General features: G+C 38.1%; 1 protein-coding gene across 3 annotated transcripts in view; it reads right to left on the reverse strand.

The window, feature by feature from the left end:
- STK31 (serine/threonine kinase 31) overlaps nt 1-19,468 on the reverse strand; it is a 33,587-nt gene that overhangs the window by 7,548 nt on the left and 6,571 nt on the right. For 2 of the 3 annotated variants that reach the window (XM_031590115.2, XM_031590112.2), the window contains exons 8-20: nt 17,988-18,174; nt 16,022-16,146; nt 15,185-15,344; nt 10,968-11,090; nt 7,635-7,814; nt 6,147-6,263; nt 4,249-4,368; nt 3,622-3,753; nt 2,998-3,099; nt 2,034-2,114; nt 1,610-1,735; nt 773-898; nt 451-537 (exon numbers count right to left, since the gene is read on the reverse strand). In XM_031590115.2, coding sequence (XP_031445975.2) covers nt 451-537; nt 773-898; nt 1,610-1,735; nt 2,034-2,114; nt 2,998-3,099; nt 3,622-3,753; nt 4,249-4,368; nt 6,147-6,263; nt 7,635-7,814; nt 10,968-11,090; nt 15,185-15,344; nt 16,022-16,146; nt 17,988-18,174 — 1,666 coding nt within the window. The remainder of the gene's footprint in view (nt 1-450; nt 538-772; nt 899-1,609; nt 1,736-2,033; nt 2,115-2,997; nt 3,100-3,621; nt 3,754-4,248; nt 4,369-6,146; nt 6,264-7,634; nt 7,815-10,967; nt 11,091-15,184; nt 15,345-16,021; nt 16,147-17,987; nt 18,175-19,468) is intronic. The other variant, XM_031590116.2, reaches the window with a different exon arrangement.

The following is a 19,468-nucleotide window of genomic DNA, read 5'->3' on the forward strand; positions in this document are numbered from 1 at the left end:
AGGAAAAAATTTGTACTGGCTTCTGGCTACCACTTCTTTGAGAAGGGCTGGCAGCCAAACTCCCAATGAATTGTGCATAGAAAGGAAAAAGGGGGAGAAAAAGACACCGAGGCTCCCAAAGAGCAATCTCCTCCCCACCCAGCAAGTTCTCTAAACTCCAACACAAGAATGTCCACACTAATAAATTTGACATGCTCACTCCAGTCTTTAAACGTACTAGTAAGACAGCTGAGGCAGGGATTTCAACAAAACAGTGAATCCAAGCAAAATCTTACGGAAAATTACAGCTTGACAAAATGCTAATCAACCTATTCTGTGCATCTCTACATTCAAAATTCAGCCACCTAATGGAGACTACTGTTGAAACTCCTTCAGCAGCAGCAAAACAGTAAAAGCAGGGTCCAAAAGCGTAAAAAGGAAAACACTGATAGTTCAAGTAGTTGTACTTACTTCTAAAGTTAAAGGTGCATCAGCCTGTACAACAGTCAGACTTGCTCCAGGGTAGTATGGGACCATTAAATACACCAGAGGATCAGACTTCAACAAGAAAAAGATATTATTTCAAATGTCAGGAATACTGGAAAGTTTCACATGCACTAGGTATATGATGAATCAATTGATTATCTAAACTATTTTCTTAGTAAACACAAAGTAAGATCAGAAAGTAAAAAAGAAATTAATTTAATGACCCAACTTTAAATATGTCAAAACCTCAAAGTACAACTTGAAAGTCTTTCAGCTTAAACAAAAAACCACCAAGTTTGAATCTTGCCTTGCAGAAAAGAAGAAACAACAGTTGTAATAAACTGGATTTCTCCTTCTGCTGATCCCAGGCTCTGTGATACTTGGCAGCTCTCTCTATCACTTTGGCTTCTGAGCTCACATCTACAGAATATCCCTGAAAAACAAGACAAATACCCAAGCTCCTATTTCTGATGCCTGCAACATCACCACAGGACACTTGCAACATCACCACAGGACACTTATAGTTAAAGAAAGGCATACTGTTACATTCTAATAACTTTCCTTTCTTTTTATAAAAAAACTAATTTCCAAGTGTCTTATGCCCATTTATCAACACTTGAAGTCTGTACCAGTGAAACAGGGAGCAAGCCTCCCATTTAATATTAATTTTACATTAAGTCCAAAACAATTTTTTTTTTATAACAATGCCTCCCATAATACTATATCCCTTGGATTTTTAATTGCTAGCACTTTGGAAAAAAAGTAAAGCAAAGGAAAATGCAGTTCCGGAGTTTCATGGTGAAATCGTCTGGAAGACAAACCTGCATTTACAAAAGAAAAAACACAAGAAGAATGAACAAGCTAAAAGGCCCATCAAATATCAGAAGGAACAGACAGCAGAAGAGAAGCACTATTTACTACAGCTGCCCTCAAATGGAGAGGAAAAAAAAAAATCAGTAGGCAACAGGGAAACAATCCAGAGGGAGAACAATATTGCGTGTTCTACAGGCTAGTGCTATGTGCTAGCAGAAAAGGGTTTTTGAATTCAGGAACTGAAAAGAGACAGCAGAATTAATTCAGAATCAGCACATTCATAGCTAAGGTCTTACCTGCAGTGGTACCTGAAAATCTGGACAAACGTTACCTTTAGAAGAACCTTCTGATCCTGAATTTCTGAACACACTAATGGCCGCTTTGTGCTCAGTTTCTTCATGGGCTCAGCATCTAAAAGGTCTCGCTCCAGGCTGTGCGATAGAAGCCCACCTGAATTCTGAAGCACATGTACACACACAGAGCCAGTGTAAGAGCATAGCTTTAACAGTTGGTAAGGTTCACAGGCTTTGACCATCTCTCCTCTTTCTCAAAGAGCTTAGCAAAGCACAAATGCAGTGGGGACTTGTTAAAATTATAGCATGTGTTAGCAAGAGTCTAGCTGCAGACAAAATGGCATTTGCAAAGCAGTTATGAAAATACTGAACATCTCCTAGGAGGATGGGCAGGAAGGAATGAAAAGCCATAGTAGTGCCCCAAACAATAACTGTCAGGGTGATCAAACAATCTATGCTTACCATGTAGGTTAGAATTCCTGCTTCTGGATACAGAAGGGGCAGCTCAGGGAACCATTTCTGTACTAAATATGCAAGTTTCTCCTGAAGGAAACAAGGCAGCTTTAGGTCACTAGCTTCTGACATCACAGATGTTGACATTTGAAAAGTATGTACCTTGTAACATCCTGCATACACGCATTTGTACCTCCTTTAGCAGCACCGCTCAAAGTAACACCACTACTTCTTTTCTCTACCAAAAATAAAAACTTCACCTTTCCCAGTAATACAGGGGTTCAATATGGATGGATTTCCAAAAGCTCTAAGGGTAAGACCACTAATGTTAAGGTACAAAAGGGAACTGCTTTTTCTACAATATTACACTTTTTCAACAAGACAAAAGGCACAACTTCACTCAGATTAAACAGAGAAGACAAATCAAATAGTAACACAGACCAAAGCACTCAAATCAGCTCCAGATCCCCCATAGCTATAATGCAAGGTAACTATTACACAAAAATGCTTTGTCTGCAGAGGTAAGTTGCAAGGCAATGGTTTCAACTCCTTCCTCCAGATGGAGGACTCAGTGAAAAAGTGATCTCCTTCAATTGAGGATAAATCCTATTTTAGCCGAGTCATAAGGAAATATTTCCCCTTTTCAAGAAATAATCTCTTTTCTAAACCTGATCTTTCACCAGCAGTTTTTCTTGGTCAAGAACTGCAGTTCATTTTCTCTTGCTTCACCTGCCTTAAGTGAGAGGAGGGGAAGGGGGAGGACTGGTAGAATATGGGGGGAGAACTGTCTGAAGAGACTACACCCAAATACCTGCTTCCTTTCCTTCTCCCACAGATTTTGCCAAGAAAAAGCCACCTTAACATTCAACACTACAAAAACCACTTTTTTTTTTAATCCACAATATACAAAAAAGCAACTGAAAAGCAGATGGGGCTCAAATAGATTTATTTTAGTTGCCTAAATAATACTTACATATTCTTCTCGTTCCTTATATATTTCCTGAAGAAGCTTATTTCGCAGAGCAGCAATTTCTTCTTTTATTCTTGTAATTTCAAGCTCACTGTAATCATCAGCCTGCATTAGGGATAACAAAGTGAGTATATAATTCTCATTCTATTATACCAAACAACAATAATCTACTATATTAGGATTAAAAAGCAGTTTCCATATTACAGTTCTGGAGCCTATGTTTCAGCCTCCATTCAGGAAAACCAAAAGATTCTCTTAAAAGAGAATCACTATTCTTCCCAGAAAGGCTCCCTTCAGAGCCGGCCCAGACTTCATAGCAGCAGCATTTGGAGAGGGATTTCCCATGATTTCTATGTGCTACCTAAATGCAGTTCCTAGCTTGACATGAAGGGAATGCAGGTTATACAGCTCTAGCTAAAAGCAATGGTAGTGTGGCCGGGGACTGAAAGGAATGGCTGTGTACAGTTAAAAGAATTCAGATCAAGCAACTTCTTAGTCCTAACTGAACCTGAAGAACACATCTTCAAAGCACGAAAAGAAGATTTTGTTCTGTCTAGTTACCATCATTTGAAGAAAATTTGCATTTCTAAATAAACTTGGAAAAAGAGACCCCTAAGATTTTCATACTTCCTCAAGGTTGTTCTTCTCAGTCAACTTCCATCTCAACTGGGCCTTCAAACTTTTCACGGTTTTTTTGATTGATAATAAGTTGTCAGAATTAGGTCGTCTATTCAGCCATTCCTCAGCTTGTTTTTTGAACTAGGAAAAAAAATTTTTAAAAAATCACAAAAGCATTCAAGAATTCCATTTTAATAGGCTTTAATTCAATGCACTAGAGAAACTGTCTGAAGGCCATCTGAATTCAGCTTTTCAGAATGTTCTCCATTAAAATAGGGTTTTTATTGTGTTTAGTTTTGATTATATTCACAACCTGCTGGAAAACATCCTACTTAAGGTAAGTTCCCTTAAGTTACATACTACAGATTTGCAATGAATCCACAGATTCCAATTCCCATTGCCTTAGCAAAGCAGCACCACACAGCCACACAAACCACCCAAACACACAACACTGTATTCACACAAAACAAAGTCTCTTCTAACTCTCCCCAACTTTAACTTAACCAACCTCTCACCAACATATATTAGAATTCCCATGTAAGAGAGAGAAAAGATAAAAAGACATCTTTTTAATAAGGTATGTCAGGAAGCATTACTAATGCAGGTCAGCATGACACAAATAAGTCAAGAACTAACCTCAACACTGGCCAAGTATGTTTTTTGTATGACTGTGATCAGATTTTGCTCTTGACGAACTTTATGCATAACTTTACTGTATGCACTCTTAATTATTCCTTTCTCTTTCTCATCATGCTCCTAGATTGAATTACAAGCAAAGATTAAAGAGTCATTCACTATTTATATGCACTAACATTTCATATGTAAAAACTTTATAATAAGTTCTGCAGCAAACAGATAAACTCACATTTTTCATCTTAAAGACACTAGAAAAGTTAGCCAATAGTTTCAGTAAAATAAAGCTGAACAGCGCTTCTACATACAGAATCCATTTCATGCTATGAAAAAAATTTCTTCAATATAAAATGATTAAATACATATGAAGCATCAAAGCACACAACATTTCAAAGCAGTCACCGGTTCTGTTACAGATAGCAGGCACAAGCAAACTACTGCTGGTTTGCTGTTGGTATGATGCTACACTAGAGGACAGGTGCAACGCCCGCTGACACGACCACTCTGATGTGACTTCTATAAAAGAGTATTTATCAGCAGTCCTGGTCAACCAGAGTGGTCCCAGATGACTGGAGACTTTCTAATGTAAGGCCAATCTACAACTAGATAAGGAACTACAGGCCTATCAGTCTGACCTCAATATCAGGGAAGGTTATGGAGCAGATTGTCTCAAGTGTGATCACAAGGCACATGCAGGATAACCAGAGGATCAGATCTAGCCAGCACAGGCTCACAAAAGGCAGGTCCTACCTGACAAACCTGATCTTCTATGACAGGTGATCCATACAGTGGATGAGGGAAAAGCTATGGATGTAGTCCATCTAAACTTTAGTGAAGCCTTTGACTCTGCGTCCCACATCATTTTCCTGGAGCAGTTGGCAGCCCATGGCTTGCACAAGTATCCTCATCGCTGGGTAAAAAACTGACTGGATAACTGGGCTCAGAGAACAGTGCTGAATGGAGTTAAATCCCACTGGCAACCCAGTCGTGAGCAGTGCTCCTCAGAGGTCAGTACTGAGGCCAATGCTGTGTAATACCTTTATGGAGGATCTGAACAAGGGGATTGAACGCACCCTCAGTATCTTTGCAGACAACATCAAGTAGGAAGGAAGCACTGATCTGCCTGAGGGTAGAAAGGCCCTACAGAGGGATCTGGACTGATGGGACTATGTGCCACGTGCTGCACTTTGGTCACAGTGACCCCATGCAGTATGCTACAGACTTGGGACTGAGTGATCAGAAAGCTGCACAGTGGAAACAGATCTGGGAGTGTTAGCTTATAGGTCACCATGGCTCACCATAAGCCAGCGGTGTGTCCAGATAGCCAAGGCCAATGACATCTTGGTAATGGGTCAACAGCTGGACTAGATCTCACTGAATTTTTCCAACCATAATGATTCTATGGCACAGAAGGGACTCTTACCATATAGACAACACAAGTACTTTTGAGAGTTAGCAAAAGATGGAGGAAAAACTCAACAGAAAAGGTAAGCAACTGGAGAAAACTTTGACAAAAGTATCAAAAGATTCCTAATGAAGCAAGAACACTTGTCTCAAGCAAAAAGCAGATGAATAGTGATTTTGTGAATGGAAGAATTTAACCATGAACACAGGGATGCAACAGATACTTACTTATCACTTATACTTTCAGCACCAGCACCAAAACTCACGGCAGCTTAAAGAATGCTTCTCTGCTTCTACAGAGGGAAGCATTCGTTTTCTCAGTGTTTCTTAGTTAAGTCAATCATAGAGCTAAGTTCCTGTAACCCAAGGCTGCCCTCTGCCTGTTGCCTGGACAACATTCTTTTCTCTCCAAGAAACAAACTGAGTGATGTTTCATCACATTCCCCCATCCCCTGGCCCAATAAATAAAATAAAACAAAATTAAGAAAAAAACATACTGTTAAGTCTGTCTTCAGCTCTTTGCAAACACACAACTCAGCTTCTTTGAGAGCTTCATCCACATTATCAGGAACTTCCTCTGTATCAGACGATGCTTCTAAGCTCAGGTCAAAACACTTCAAAAGAAGGGAAAGAAATAACAAGAAGATAGCAAGGCTGATTTTATCTTATAGCTTTCAATTACGAGAACAGACAAGAAAATACAAAAATCACCACTAATGGAGATCTAATCAGAATGTATGTCAAATATCACCTTTAACTGCCTGATGCTATACAGCAATTTCTAGAACTAACATAACAAGCAAAAATTGACTCTTGCCTTGATCACATTTTACTTTCCTAATCTCACTATGATTAAGAGAAAAAAAAAAGAAATATAGTAGACAAATCCTAATCCTCCCACTATTGGGTCTAACATGCAAAATCAATATCAGTGCTGTCCACACAGTGATACGCAAAATGCTGGTACCAAAGCTCAGTGTGGTACTCTCAGGGCTGAGTGAGCTTTTTTTTTTTTTTTTTTAAATGGAGATGCTGCTTGAGGTAAAGATGCACCTTGGGATCTAATTCACTGCTGATAAACAGTGACGTGAAGTTAAAGATTTCCACCAGCAAACCTTGAATATTTCCATACAAGGCAGAACTAACAGCTTTGAGATAAAGATACAGAAAACACTAGATTGAGTCAGTAAGATCAGTTTATAATTGCATTGGATGTTTTTGGCAAAACTTTGTTACTTTCGTCTACTAATTACATTTTGTCTATTAATTACATTGGCAACAAGAACTGCAATGAAAATTTGTTTCTATATTTAATGTGCATTATACAACTTCATAATAAGAAGCATTAAACTCTTCCTCATTTATTTACCTGTCAAGCATGGGTATTTCACTAAAGATCACAAAAATATTTTATAATCTTAAATAAGCAAAAACTTTTATAGTCATGTTCAAATGGTATATTGCTTCCAAAAACTTTGGAGTTGCACAGTGAAAAGGAGCCATTCATTCTCTAAAAACAAAAGCCTTTATCTATCACTGATCCAATTCCATTCTAGATTTTGATGGATGTTACACCGGATTATAGATATTTATAGAATCATAGAATGGCTTGGGTTGGAAGGGATCATGAAGCTTCAACTCCCCTGCTACACACAGGGCCGCCAACCTCCACATTTAAAATATGAGGTGTTTCTATCCAAAGGCAACTTTAATCCCTCACACAAGGATTAGATAGTGCACACACAAGTTACACAAAAGCACTTTGCTTAACATAAAAGATGTCCTTTCATATGAAAGCATAAACCCTTGCCTGGTACGAGTTGCTCAAGATACACCTTCTCCCTGTGTACTGCAGCTAAGGCTTTGTGCGTAAGAACAGTAGAACGACCTCCCTCTCTACTAATGACTACTGCACACAAGCTTGGTTATCTGCATCATACTTCATCTTTTTCAGGAAGAGGAAAGGTAAGACTTGTTTGCTTTACCTTTAGGATGCCACTGAACAAGTCAGTGAGAATCTGCAAAGCAGCATCTGTATTATTTCTAATATCAATGAACTCCTCTATTTTAGCATGTTTCCACGTAAGGAACTGTTGAAATACCTCTTCAGAATCATTTAATTCACAAACTTGACCATAAATCATCTCCAGAGAAACAGACAGTTCCTGTGCATTAAGCAAACAAAAACAGCATGTCAGCACATAAAAAGTACTTTTTTTTACCAGTGCATTATATTAAAAAAAAAATTAATGCAAAAAGCGTAAGAACTAGTTTTATGTCAGCAGATAGTGCTACCACAAAATCCTCTTACAATGAAGTCCTTTTTATACTCCACTTTGCTGCCAAATTTCCTGGACGTATCTATCAGGAAACACAATACAGAAAAGAATCACACACTACTGAGTCTGATACTCCCTTCAAAATATGGAAGGAAAAGACCACAAAAAACAGATCATAACAAGACAGAAGTGTTCCACGCTCTTCTACTTACAGACTGGACTTTGACACCATGTTCATCAGGACAAAAAGCAAAAACAGGTTCAGTTTAGAATGTTCCTCAAAACAAAGTGAACTTGTACTAAGGAACAAGGTGAGCAGCCTGATGTCCCACAGGTGGCTCTGGACACTGATATCTCCCATTAAAAGGCAGTAGGCAAAGTTCTTCTGACACTTTAATCACCATATCCAACGGAACCAAACCATTTCTGTGTCTGATATCCCCGAGGACCTCTGAAGTTATTTTCACTGCTTAGATGCCATGTATACTGACAAAAGTAAAAACCTCCTTTTGATTTGTACTGGAAAACAGATCAGTAGTATGTACATAGTAAAGGCACAAACGTTAAAGCTCATGGCAAAACAGAAATCACTTTTAAAAATAAGACCAGTCAAATGACCTGAACAACAAGCAGCTCATTATGTCAGACAGTACTTGAGAAAACATCTTCACAAAAGGCAGCCTTCCTTGCATCAAAGTAGAAAGTCATGCTGAAGAACACCTGACCAAGCATTACTCCTATTTTTAAGAAAGGGAATAAGGAAACTATAGGCCAGTGAGACTCATGTCTGTTCCTGACTCATGGAGTTCTTAGAATGGGTTCAGAGGAGGGCCACTAAGATGATCAGAGGGCTGGGAGCGCCTCTCCTATGAAGAAAGGTTGAGGGAACTGGGCTTGTTTAGCTTGGAGAAGAGAAGGCTTCATCGTGGTCTTCTGTTCACAAGGATGGATAGTGACAGGACAAGGGGGAATGGTTTTAAACCGAGGCAGAAGAGGTTTAGGTTAGATATAGGGAGGAAATTTTTGACACAGAGGGCAGAGACGCATGGGAACAGGTTGCCCAAGGAGGTTGTGGATGCCCCATCCTTGGAGGCATTCAAGGCCAGGCTGGTTGGTGACCCTGCACATAGCAGGGGGGTTGAAACTAGATGATCATTGTGGTCCTTTTCAACCCAGGCCATTCTATGATTCTATGATATATTTGACTAAATTGTCTTGTGCTTTTGTAATAAGTGGCATTCTGCAGCTTTCAAAGTCCATCCTGAAGATGGACTATTTCACTTATACACATTGTTCCCTGCAATAAGATGTCTAAAGAAATTCTGGAAAGGACTAATGAAAGTTTGCTTATACATAGTGTTGCACTTTTTTCTTTTCTGAGATGGAGAAGTTTGAAGTATAACAGGCCTTCCCTAAAAACATCTTGCTCATTTAGACAAAGAAAAAACAGCAGAACACTTTTCTTTCTCCTCCTTATGTGATATTTTTCAGCTCAGTTAACATCAAAGACCCTTTAAACTCAGTCAGTGCTACTGAAAAAGCAACGTGTAACATAATTTAAGTCACTCATCAAAAGCCTTCCCAAAAGGCAATAAAATACGATCTTATAAAATTCTAACTTGATTGCAAATAGCATGTAGTCAGTATAATAGATTGTTTAAAACAGTCATTTCCAAGTGAGCCAGGTGGCACAAGCTTTATATGAATAAGATATGCCTACAGAAACAGAACCGGTCACACCAGAAGAGCACCTGAACATATTCTAGACAATCCTCAAGGAAAAGAGTCTTATAAATAAGTCCTATTTCTTCCCATTTATCTTTTATATAAACATACTTTCCTAAAGCATTAGCAGCCATAATTCTCACTGAACCTTCCTGTTCTATTCAGAAAAACTACTTGCATCATCTACCTTCTAATAAAAGAGAAGGGCATCAACACAGTTAAGCTAAAGCACAGAACTCAATTAATACACACTGCAGCATTTCAGTATTCTTTCAAATATCTTCCAGACAAACTATCACAATTTGACTGCAGTACAATTATCCAGGGAACGTTTAATGCCTACCACCTAGTGGATTAGCACAACACAACCTTTATATTCATACAAAAAAAAAAAACAAAAACAAAACCACCACATCACAGTTTTTTTTCTGTTTGAAAAAAAACAGGACCCATGCAAAGCCCCAAAATTATGGAAAGTTATGAAATGATACTCATCCAAACTTTTTTCTAAGACGACACCAACCTGCATTTCAGACTTGTAACCAAAAATAAGTCCATCAAATACTGTTATAAAATAATTCAATTCGAAATTGAGCAATTCCCTTAGAAATTGGATGCTTTTATTTTAGTAATGCTTCTCCAACCTTATTTAAATCTGCATGCTGCCTTTAATTGGGGCACTTCTTCATAGGAACCCAATTCCGTACTTTTGTGGAAGAATCACAGAATGGCTTGAGTCAAAGGGACCTCAAAGATCATGAAGTTCCAACTCCCAGTAAGTTTCTGGGATTTGTGCAAGCTATCAAACTAACAACATTTTTCCCTGTCCAAACACCTACACAGTCAAAATGAAAGTAGTATTTCTGCAGTTAAAAAGAAGAAAATAATTTATTTCCAGTAATAAAATCCCCAATACCAGTTTGGTAGTACTTCCATTAATAATTTTCAAGAGATCCTACTGCATCTACAGACTATTTTCTCACTTATAATTTCCTTGAATTGTAGGTTCTTATCAGTACTCATCTTCCATGTTCTCTGTGCCTTGTGAATTCTTATTAGTCACCAAACACAGTATGTTAAGATAAAACTCTTACCCAAATCCAGGATCAAAATCATTTGTTTCTAGAAACAAAACATCCTGAAGACCAAGATCACAAGAAATGCTGAGAACCACAAGTGTCAAACATACAGCTTAACTCATGAGTGAGATCCTATGCTTCATCTGCTGCTTAGGTCTATGGCCACAAAATGTTTAAGAAACATTCCTAAAGGTTCTCAATGTTTCAGACTCAGTAATAAGACCTCCTGCCATACCTGTAGTATGTTCGAGCGTTCACAGATGAACAGTTGATCCACTTCCAAAATAAATTCTTTAACTGCAGAATACAAATTTTGCTGCACCTCATTTCTTTTTATAATCAACTCATCTCTTTCATCCTATGCAGAAAGAAAAGCAAATCAGTAACTTGCACACAAATGCCACACAACACAGATGATAAAAGAGAACACTAAGTAGTTTTTTAGAAAATGAAAAGTTTCCTCTGGACAACTGGCAGTGTTAGCTCTGCTGTTGGGAGAAGAATCCCGCGTTCATATCAGACAAGGTACCTAACAGGCTAATCAATATCAAATCCCTTGAAATGGGTGAGGGAAGTTGAAATCTACACTCAAACATGTTTGCAGTGTTCTTTCAATAATGATTTAACACAATGTGCCAACAGAAATATGAAAACACATATGAATGTGAAAAACCAAAGTATACCTTTACAGACCTGCTGTAAAGACCTACGGGCACGTTCTACATTCACCTCCACAAACTGTATCACATGCTGTTTTAAAACCTAAAACCCAGATTAGCAATTGAACAGATGTAATTCAGCCAGCCAGACATAAATGAACTGGTTAATAAAAAATAAATATCACTGAATAAAGTTCTAACGCAGAACTTAAAGTATTGCTTCCATGCATAAGAAAACACCAAACAACCAAAAAAAGTTTTAAAGGCACTTTGCTTTCTGGGCATTTCTGGTAACTAAGCGTATACATCATTTTTCAGGCTAGGTTGTGAAAGAATATTCAGCATTGCATAAAAATGTTGAAGGACACCTTGTCATACAAAACACTTTCCAAGACAAGATTTCTGCAAAATATTGCCTTAGAAATGGCAACAACAGAGACTTAAGCACAGCAGAAGATTCCACCAAGCAACCAAACTCCAATGAATGCCAGCTCAAGCACTAGCGTCAATTCAACAGTCTGCACAGGACAGAGTAAGAGACCAGGAAGTCAATACATGGCTCAAGAGCCCCAAGTCTCCTTCCTTCCCGTGTCTGCCATTTCACTGGATGCATATAACAGTGCATGCCTCAGGAAACGCCTGTTACATAACTTCAGAGAGCATGAACTATTTTGAAAGCCTACGTTACAAAGACTTAAGCTCACCACAGCAGCAGACAGTGGAATTAACAGGCTGAAAACTTCTCAAACTATACCTAGAAAAGTGATTTATCCACTTCATACCTCAAACAGGCACAAAAACCCCAGCACCCCATTAGTCTCAGTCACACCAGATACCAGTTCAGCTCAGCAACTTGTTTCCAATGACAGCAATCTTTATTATTAAAGGTTCTAAGAGCAGCATTAAATAGTGCATCCACTTCATCAATGTCTTCTTACCTCCATGACCTCATAAGCAAGAGAAAAATGCATTTCCATGGATACTTTCTATCCATGTTTTCAGCCCCTCTCTACTTTTGGCGTCAGGTTTTGGCTTTATTTAGTGCAAATTACTAACTTGCAAGATGTGAAATAGTTAAAACTAGCACTGGAATCAGCATCCTCATTAAACTGCTCTATTTATCCCACCTTCATAAAGCAAACTTTGAATCTAATTTCTAATTCCAAAACGCAAATGAAGCAACACTCCATAAAACACTGCCTACAGTGTCTGAGTATGCAGTGTTTGCATTACAAAGTTACATTATGAGCATACATTGCAATCAGAGCAACTTCTAATTATCCCTGTTCCCTTACCTGTAAAGCTGCCACTCTCTCAATAAAGTTTCACACAAGAGTTGCTTAAGTAACCAACAATGTCCTTCCTATTGTGGTATATATTCTTCCCATATTGAGCACACAGTTTACATCCAATTCTATGACGACTTTCAGGTACATTTTTAAGCCCTTCCACTCCAGATGAGCAACCTGTGTTGTTTTTATGCAAATCATACCTCAGTACCATCTCAGTTCACTAATTGTTATGTTTCCAAGACATCCATTACACAACCATCTTAATCAAGATCAAACAATTCAACCACACACCTTCATTTGAAGATATTTAGTCTAAAGAAATTAAGTATTAAAAAATAAGAACAAATCAAAAGTGACCAAGTTAAGTCAGCATAAATCAACTATGAAACTACAGAACATGAATACTGAAACATCTCTTACTATACATCCAAATTCTACTGGGCTTACCTGTAATATTGTTTAAGATGCAGCTTTTGGAGGTTTCTCCAAAAGCAAGATAAAACATTTACTTTCAAGAGCTGACAAACCAGATTTGTTACAGGGAGAAAGGAAAGTTAAAGGAAGAGCACGTTGCTTAGCTGACCTAATAGCAAGATTTCACTTTATAAAACTAATTTTGGCAGCTAAGTCGACAGACAAAGAAAACAGAGTTAAACAATCTGTTATAGCTCAATAGGCAGCCATTTCTTCCACCTGTTTGGGTTCAGTGGGCTTCCTATGCACTGGCACATCTCATTTCCACTGAATGGGAAACAAAGTGCAACAGAGTATGCTGATGTTGCTGGCTATTAAAAATATTTGTTAAATATTTAAATAAGGACATCAAGCAGAATAACAAACAGATCATTTTACTGTGAGCATCTTGGACATTTCTTATATCCATAGGCAAATTCTACAAGAGCCTTGGAATGTCCTGCTTCCAGCAATTCATCTTGAAAACTAAATTAACTCTTCAAGGGAACTCTACTCTTCAGCACACATCCCCAGTTGCAACCCTTTGCAGTTCTCAAGAACTCTAGGGGATACCTGACACAGCAGAACTCCTGTCTTTTCTCCTTTTCCCCTATTTAAAATATTAGTGACACTGGCTTGACAACCTTCCACAGCAGGAATCTTCGAAAGCCACAGAAGGCTCTTAAGAAGTCATAAGAGTTTGTACCACCATTCGTTTACAAGCCTTAGTTTAAGGTAATTAGGAACAATGCCAAAAAGGAAGGTGGGGGGTTCATTTCTGAACAGAACTGGTTTTCAGGCTGTTGCAAGGCCACACCTTGCCAACACAAAACACAGTGCTAAAACAAACATACCAGGAAGAACACAGTGCAGCCTGTCCATAGCACTTCAACTGCTTTAACAGTTCAACACTACAATGCACCCTGTAGACAACATCATTGTTAGCCATCCACAGCTAAAAAGAAAGGCAATATCAAGATGGTCTAACATATAAAAGTAAATTCACTCAAAAAAAAAAAAAAAAGAAATCCTGAAGCACTCTTCAAAACTGAGACCTCTTTTCAGGAAGCTTTTCCTGGACGACTGCTGCTTTCTGGGGTTAGCAACTCAGACGAGAGAAAAGTAGCAGCAGCAGCTATTCTTCTATATGTTGCCAGCCTATACAAAGCAAGCCCAAAATGCTGTATGTTTACTAACATATTATCTTAAACATTTGACTAAGTTTTCAGTAAATAAAAGAATCTCTTCTCACCTACAGCAACTGAATGTGAGCTATACTACAGATGTTCTAATTCTTGCCCTGCACAAGAACAGAATGTATTTTATTCAACCATATGGCTTATTATTTTTTAGACCATTTCATGAGCTATTAAATTCACTGAAATGCTGCAATACCTCCTCAGCAAAGACATTTAAAAAGGTTTCAGGTTATATATGAGAATACAACGTTTGCTGCCACATTCCCAGACCACTGCTACTTTCTCAGCCCCACCATACCATCACCTGCCACAGAGCACAGAATCCTCCTGTTCTCAAAAGCAGCACTTCCACTGAGAGGCAGTACATAGCCATATTTATCATCACAGCCACTTCTACACACTCAGGCAGGCTTTCACTGATTGTAGCAGCTGAGAAGTTACACTAGATGGCATCTTTCCCCCATCGTACAAGCCCATCTTACTGCACAGTTGCTATTTACATACCAATTTCCCTACACACTCCCATGGGAGGGACTTACATAATACTGTAGTGGCATGCTGCTTCAAGAAAGGTTTTAAAGACACATCAGCTGCACAGCTAAAGTGGTTTTTAATTATTACAGAATAGAAGCCCTTCAGTCAATGCGTTCTGATATCCTGATGTGTCTTCATAAATATCAAGGGTGTCAAAGTAGTCTACATTTAATAGAAAAATAACAGTTCATAAATTTATCAGTTGCAGCAGGTAACAAAGATCTGATGTCTGCCTTTTGCCGGGTAGCATTTCCTTTCTGTGCTCACGATACCCTGGTACACTCACAAGACTAAAACACTCTTGTCAAAACGTACCACATTTTTGCATAACTGAATCATCTCCTGAGCCAAGTCATACTCCGACCAAAGCTTCTGCAATTTTTCCAAGGAAGACGGAACAGTGATATTTCCTTCTGTAACCACTTTTATGGCTTGTGAAAGCTGCTCCCCAAAACCTGCATTCTTTTTTGCACGCCTGAATATTAAGGAAGAAACAGACTTGTTATCCCAAAAATACTTATTTTTCCCCAGAACTCAAACACTTTAGAAATCAGTGCTATTCACTCACCTTCAACATACAGAGCTTGATAACTATCATGTTAACCTAGTTTCTACCACAAGGCAGTAACAGTGTGCCTCCCTCTGACGTGAAATCCCTCTTTGAGGAAGGAGGCAGTAGCAAGAGAATGTCCATTATATCTCAGTATTACATTCTTAATTTCTATTCTGTATTATTTCACCCCTCTACACTTTCTTTATTAACTGTTATGAACATGTAAGGGAGTATTATTTATGTTCCTTCTTAAAGGCACTGACGGTCATTTCTATTTCAAGTCTCAGCCCCGCTGCAGCTTCATTCCTTCTTTTAGTATGAGAGAGCTAAGTTCAACTACCCAAATACCTCTACCAGCAATAAAGATACCTAACCTAAATAGTAATGAGCATCTTCCTTAAAGCTGGAATTGAAAGGCAACACAAATCCCAGCGTGATAAAAAAAAGAAAAAAAAACCCTCAAGTTTAAGCCTTGGTTTTGGGGATTACCCTCTCAACACAGTATTTTTCTTAGAAAAGAACCTTGGAAACAAAAAGTGTGCTTTCAGGGGATAATCAGGGCAATAATAAAAAGTACTATTTTAAAAACAAATACATACCTAATTTCTTTCAACATCTTCACCTTAGCAGCCAAATCTTTCATTTTTGTTCCAATGTACTTATTTAGGGTTTCCTCGAGATACTCAGCTGTTTTCCTGGATACTTCCTTCTCTTGATTAATCATCTGTCAATTTTGGAGTAATGTTTCAGACAAACAGAATCAGCTGGGATGACTAACACATAGAGCATAGTTTAAACCTTTAAAAGCCTAGTTGTTATTGAAACACTGATAAAATGCCTAGGAACACAAAAACCAATATGAAAATGTCTTTGCTTTTAATAGCTTCTTGTCAGTTCTTGGTTCATTTCCTTCCTCTCATTTTAGTAGTAATGTGTTTAAGTGTACTCCCTATTTGCCAGCATCCCTTAAGACAATACAGAATTTTTTATTTTCTTACTGAAAAATTGCAAAGCATTAGTCTAGGGAAGTCACGTTTGGGACCACGCTCAACTCCTTACTCCCATAACCACACCTAAATCAGTGCAGTACAGTTCTTGCTGTACTTACAACCATACTGATCTTTCCACAAAGAATTCTCGCAGCACAAAGCAGAAAAACAAGAAAAAACAAATCAGGCTACATTCTATAAGGGACAGCCTGAAGTTAAAAGCCCTTGCTTTCATACCACTGAGATGCACTTATAAACCTCACTTCAAGTAATAAAACTTCAGAGACTTTCAACCTCTCTAGACTTATTATGCATGTATTATAAGTGGCAAACCTTCCCCAACAAAAACAAAAACACCCACCCCACACTACACACAGTTTTGTGTTTACTGATGAGCATTTAAAGCCTAATGACTGTAGGACATTTCTGAAGCACTCCTCAAAGCAGCAACCATAGCCCTTCCTAAAAAAAAAAAATCACTTCAGTGTTTTTAGCAACAAGCAAAGACTTTCACACTTCAGCAAAACATCCACAACTGTTTCTTTTAAAGCATTTTCTTTCAGTAAACAAAAAGGTAATTAAAATTGGTAGAAAACACCTTAAAAAAAATCAGAATATAGTTAAGAAATGCTTTTAAGAACTCCTTGAATTTAAGGAACTTTTCTTAGCTTCAGATCCTACTCTTTAATTTGTAAATTTAATGTGCATGAGTACACAAACATGGTATCTTTAGCTGATGACAAACCCGTACCGTAACAGGTCAGTGCATGTAGAAACATGCGTATTCATGGGAGAGCCTGGTTACCAGTAGTCTCATTAAAGCAAGAAATAGGAAGGAGCTCTTCTTCACAATCTCGGTATTGAGGGCATCAGAATGCTTTACACTTCTTATCTCTACATTTAAGAGGTTGCAAGATATTTTTCTCAACTCATGCAAGAATTACACCCTTTCATACTCTGACCTCTTCTCACTCCTGCTGTTTACCACACAAAACTACACAGCATTCTGAAGCCTATCAGTAATTAAGTACTGCACTTCTCACACAATGTGAGGAAGAACTGTATTTCCCTGGAAGAAATACAAGTATGTGGTATTTGCATTTTTTCTATTAAGCAGCAATTAAGAAAACAAACATTTTCCTCCAGCCCTAAAATTCAATAGCTGCTATGATTCTGTGATGCTTTGGAGTTTTCAGTCTAGTGTACAGAGAGTTTTATTTAGCCTTTAAGTAAGGAAAAAAAAGGCATGGACAACATCCTTAGAAACAAAGCATGTTTTTAATCACAAAATGCAAAACCCAAAGCTCAAACTGCACTAAGTGCAGCAGCAACCTGGTACATACACCCAAGGGAGTGAGGGTGAAGCCTGGACCACAGTGCAGGTGACAACGCTGCCAGTGTGCCCTGCACTGGGGAAAACCAAGTCTCTGTCCAACCAGTGTGATCCTGTTGTATTTCAAATAGCAAGGCACAGCCTTGAGCTGCAGTCTGAAGAAACTACAAGACAGAAGCACCATGAAAAACATCTGCAACCAGGAAAGACGCTTTTTTTTTTTTTTAAATGATGTTCACATACCTGAAGTTCACCTTTCAGATGCTCAACTTCCAGTTCTAGTTCCTTCTGTCTTCTCAACAGATTTACATTCTCCTTTCTTTGAGTTTCTTTCTCTTCTTCAAAGATGTCACTCCCTTCAGCCAGGTTCTGATCTCTTACACATGCCAAACTTCTGTTAAGCACTGGGGCAGAAGCTGGTGTTTTGTCTCTTTAAAAAATGAAGGGGAATTAATCAGACAAAACCCACCACAATGTGCATTCTTTCATGCTATCATAGTTTCAGTAATGACCACAAAACACCCCTAAAGAGACTATAAAAGCATCTACATAATTATGCTTTACTTCTTCACAATTTGCAACTCTCTCCACTGGAGTCTTCAAAGACTGTTACACAACACTGAAGAAGAAAACAAGCAAGAAGCACAACATACATACATCATTTGAAGACAACCCTTTATGTTTTACTATCGCTAACTCAAATGCCTTTCTGTACAAAAAAAAAAAAACCAAAACCTGAAACATCTTGCTGTACCACACATCAGACCCACAGTAGCCAATAATGCCAATTTTATACCTACTGAAAAGGTTTTTCTTTTTGAAGTACTTTAAGGGAAGCATTTTGGATCTCTACTCCTTGTAAGTAAGCATGGCATTACTTACATCACAGTTTTTCTTTCCACCTCATTCTCCTTCATGACTACAGCCCTCCTGCAACATGCTAAAATCACCAGAATGCGTGGAAATGGAATAAAGGATCTGCAGCTGCCAGTCGCTCAGACCAGACAGGATTCTTTGGGATACAGTGCTAGCTCAACAGCAAGAGCCACATAACAATAATATTAAATAATAATAATTATTGTCTCTTTTTTAAAAATTAGATTTAGAGTATATGCAACTCAGAAAACAGGCCAGATTATAGTATTTAAATGGTTTATGATAAGGCACTACACTGTAAATTCAGACTTCTTTAAAGAGCACTTCATCTCATATTAGTATTTGTTAGCAGCATAGAACTGCCTAGATGATTTAATTGTAATTTTAAACAACCCAGGGTATTTGGGGTTGTTTTTTTTTGTTTTTGTTTTTTTTTTTTAATAATATAATTTTTTACATCACTGCAGCTCTCTGAATGAGAAGTACCATCTTTTCCACCCACAAACATCTTCCCCAGCAGCCTGTTGCCATGGCAATCCTAGCAATCGTAGGACAAGTTTATTTTAAAAGATTTCTGACAACTCTAACTGCCAAGTTACCACTAGCTCTTGTCAATGTAATTACAAGCTGCAGACATCACTACCCCCTAAAGCTCACTTCAGACTGCAATTGCTGGCTTTATTTCCTACAAGCACACACAGTTGAGCTCCTGCACAAATAAATAACCAAAATATGTTTGTCCTGCCAGGTGAATGTACTTTCACATTCCACATTTGAGACCACTGAGTTTTTAATACATGTAAATAAACAGGGAGAAGCAACAAAGAGTCTCATGGATAAGCCTGCAG

Source organism: Phasianus colchicus, chromosome 6 (assembly GCF_987193195.1).
Source record: "Phasianus colchicus chromosome 6, bPhaCol1.hap1.1, whole genome shotgun sequence".
NCBI lineage: Eukaryota > Metazoa > Chordata > Aves > Galliformes > Phasianidae > Phasianus > Phasianus colchicus.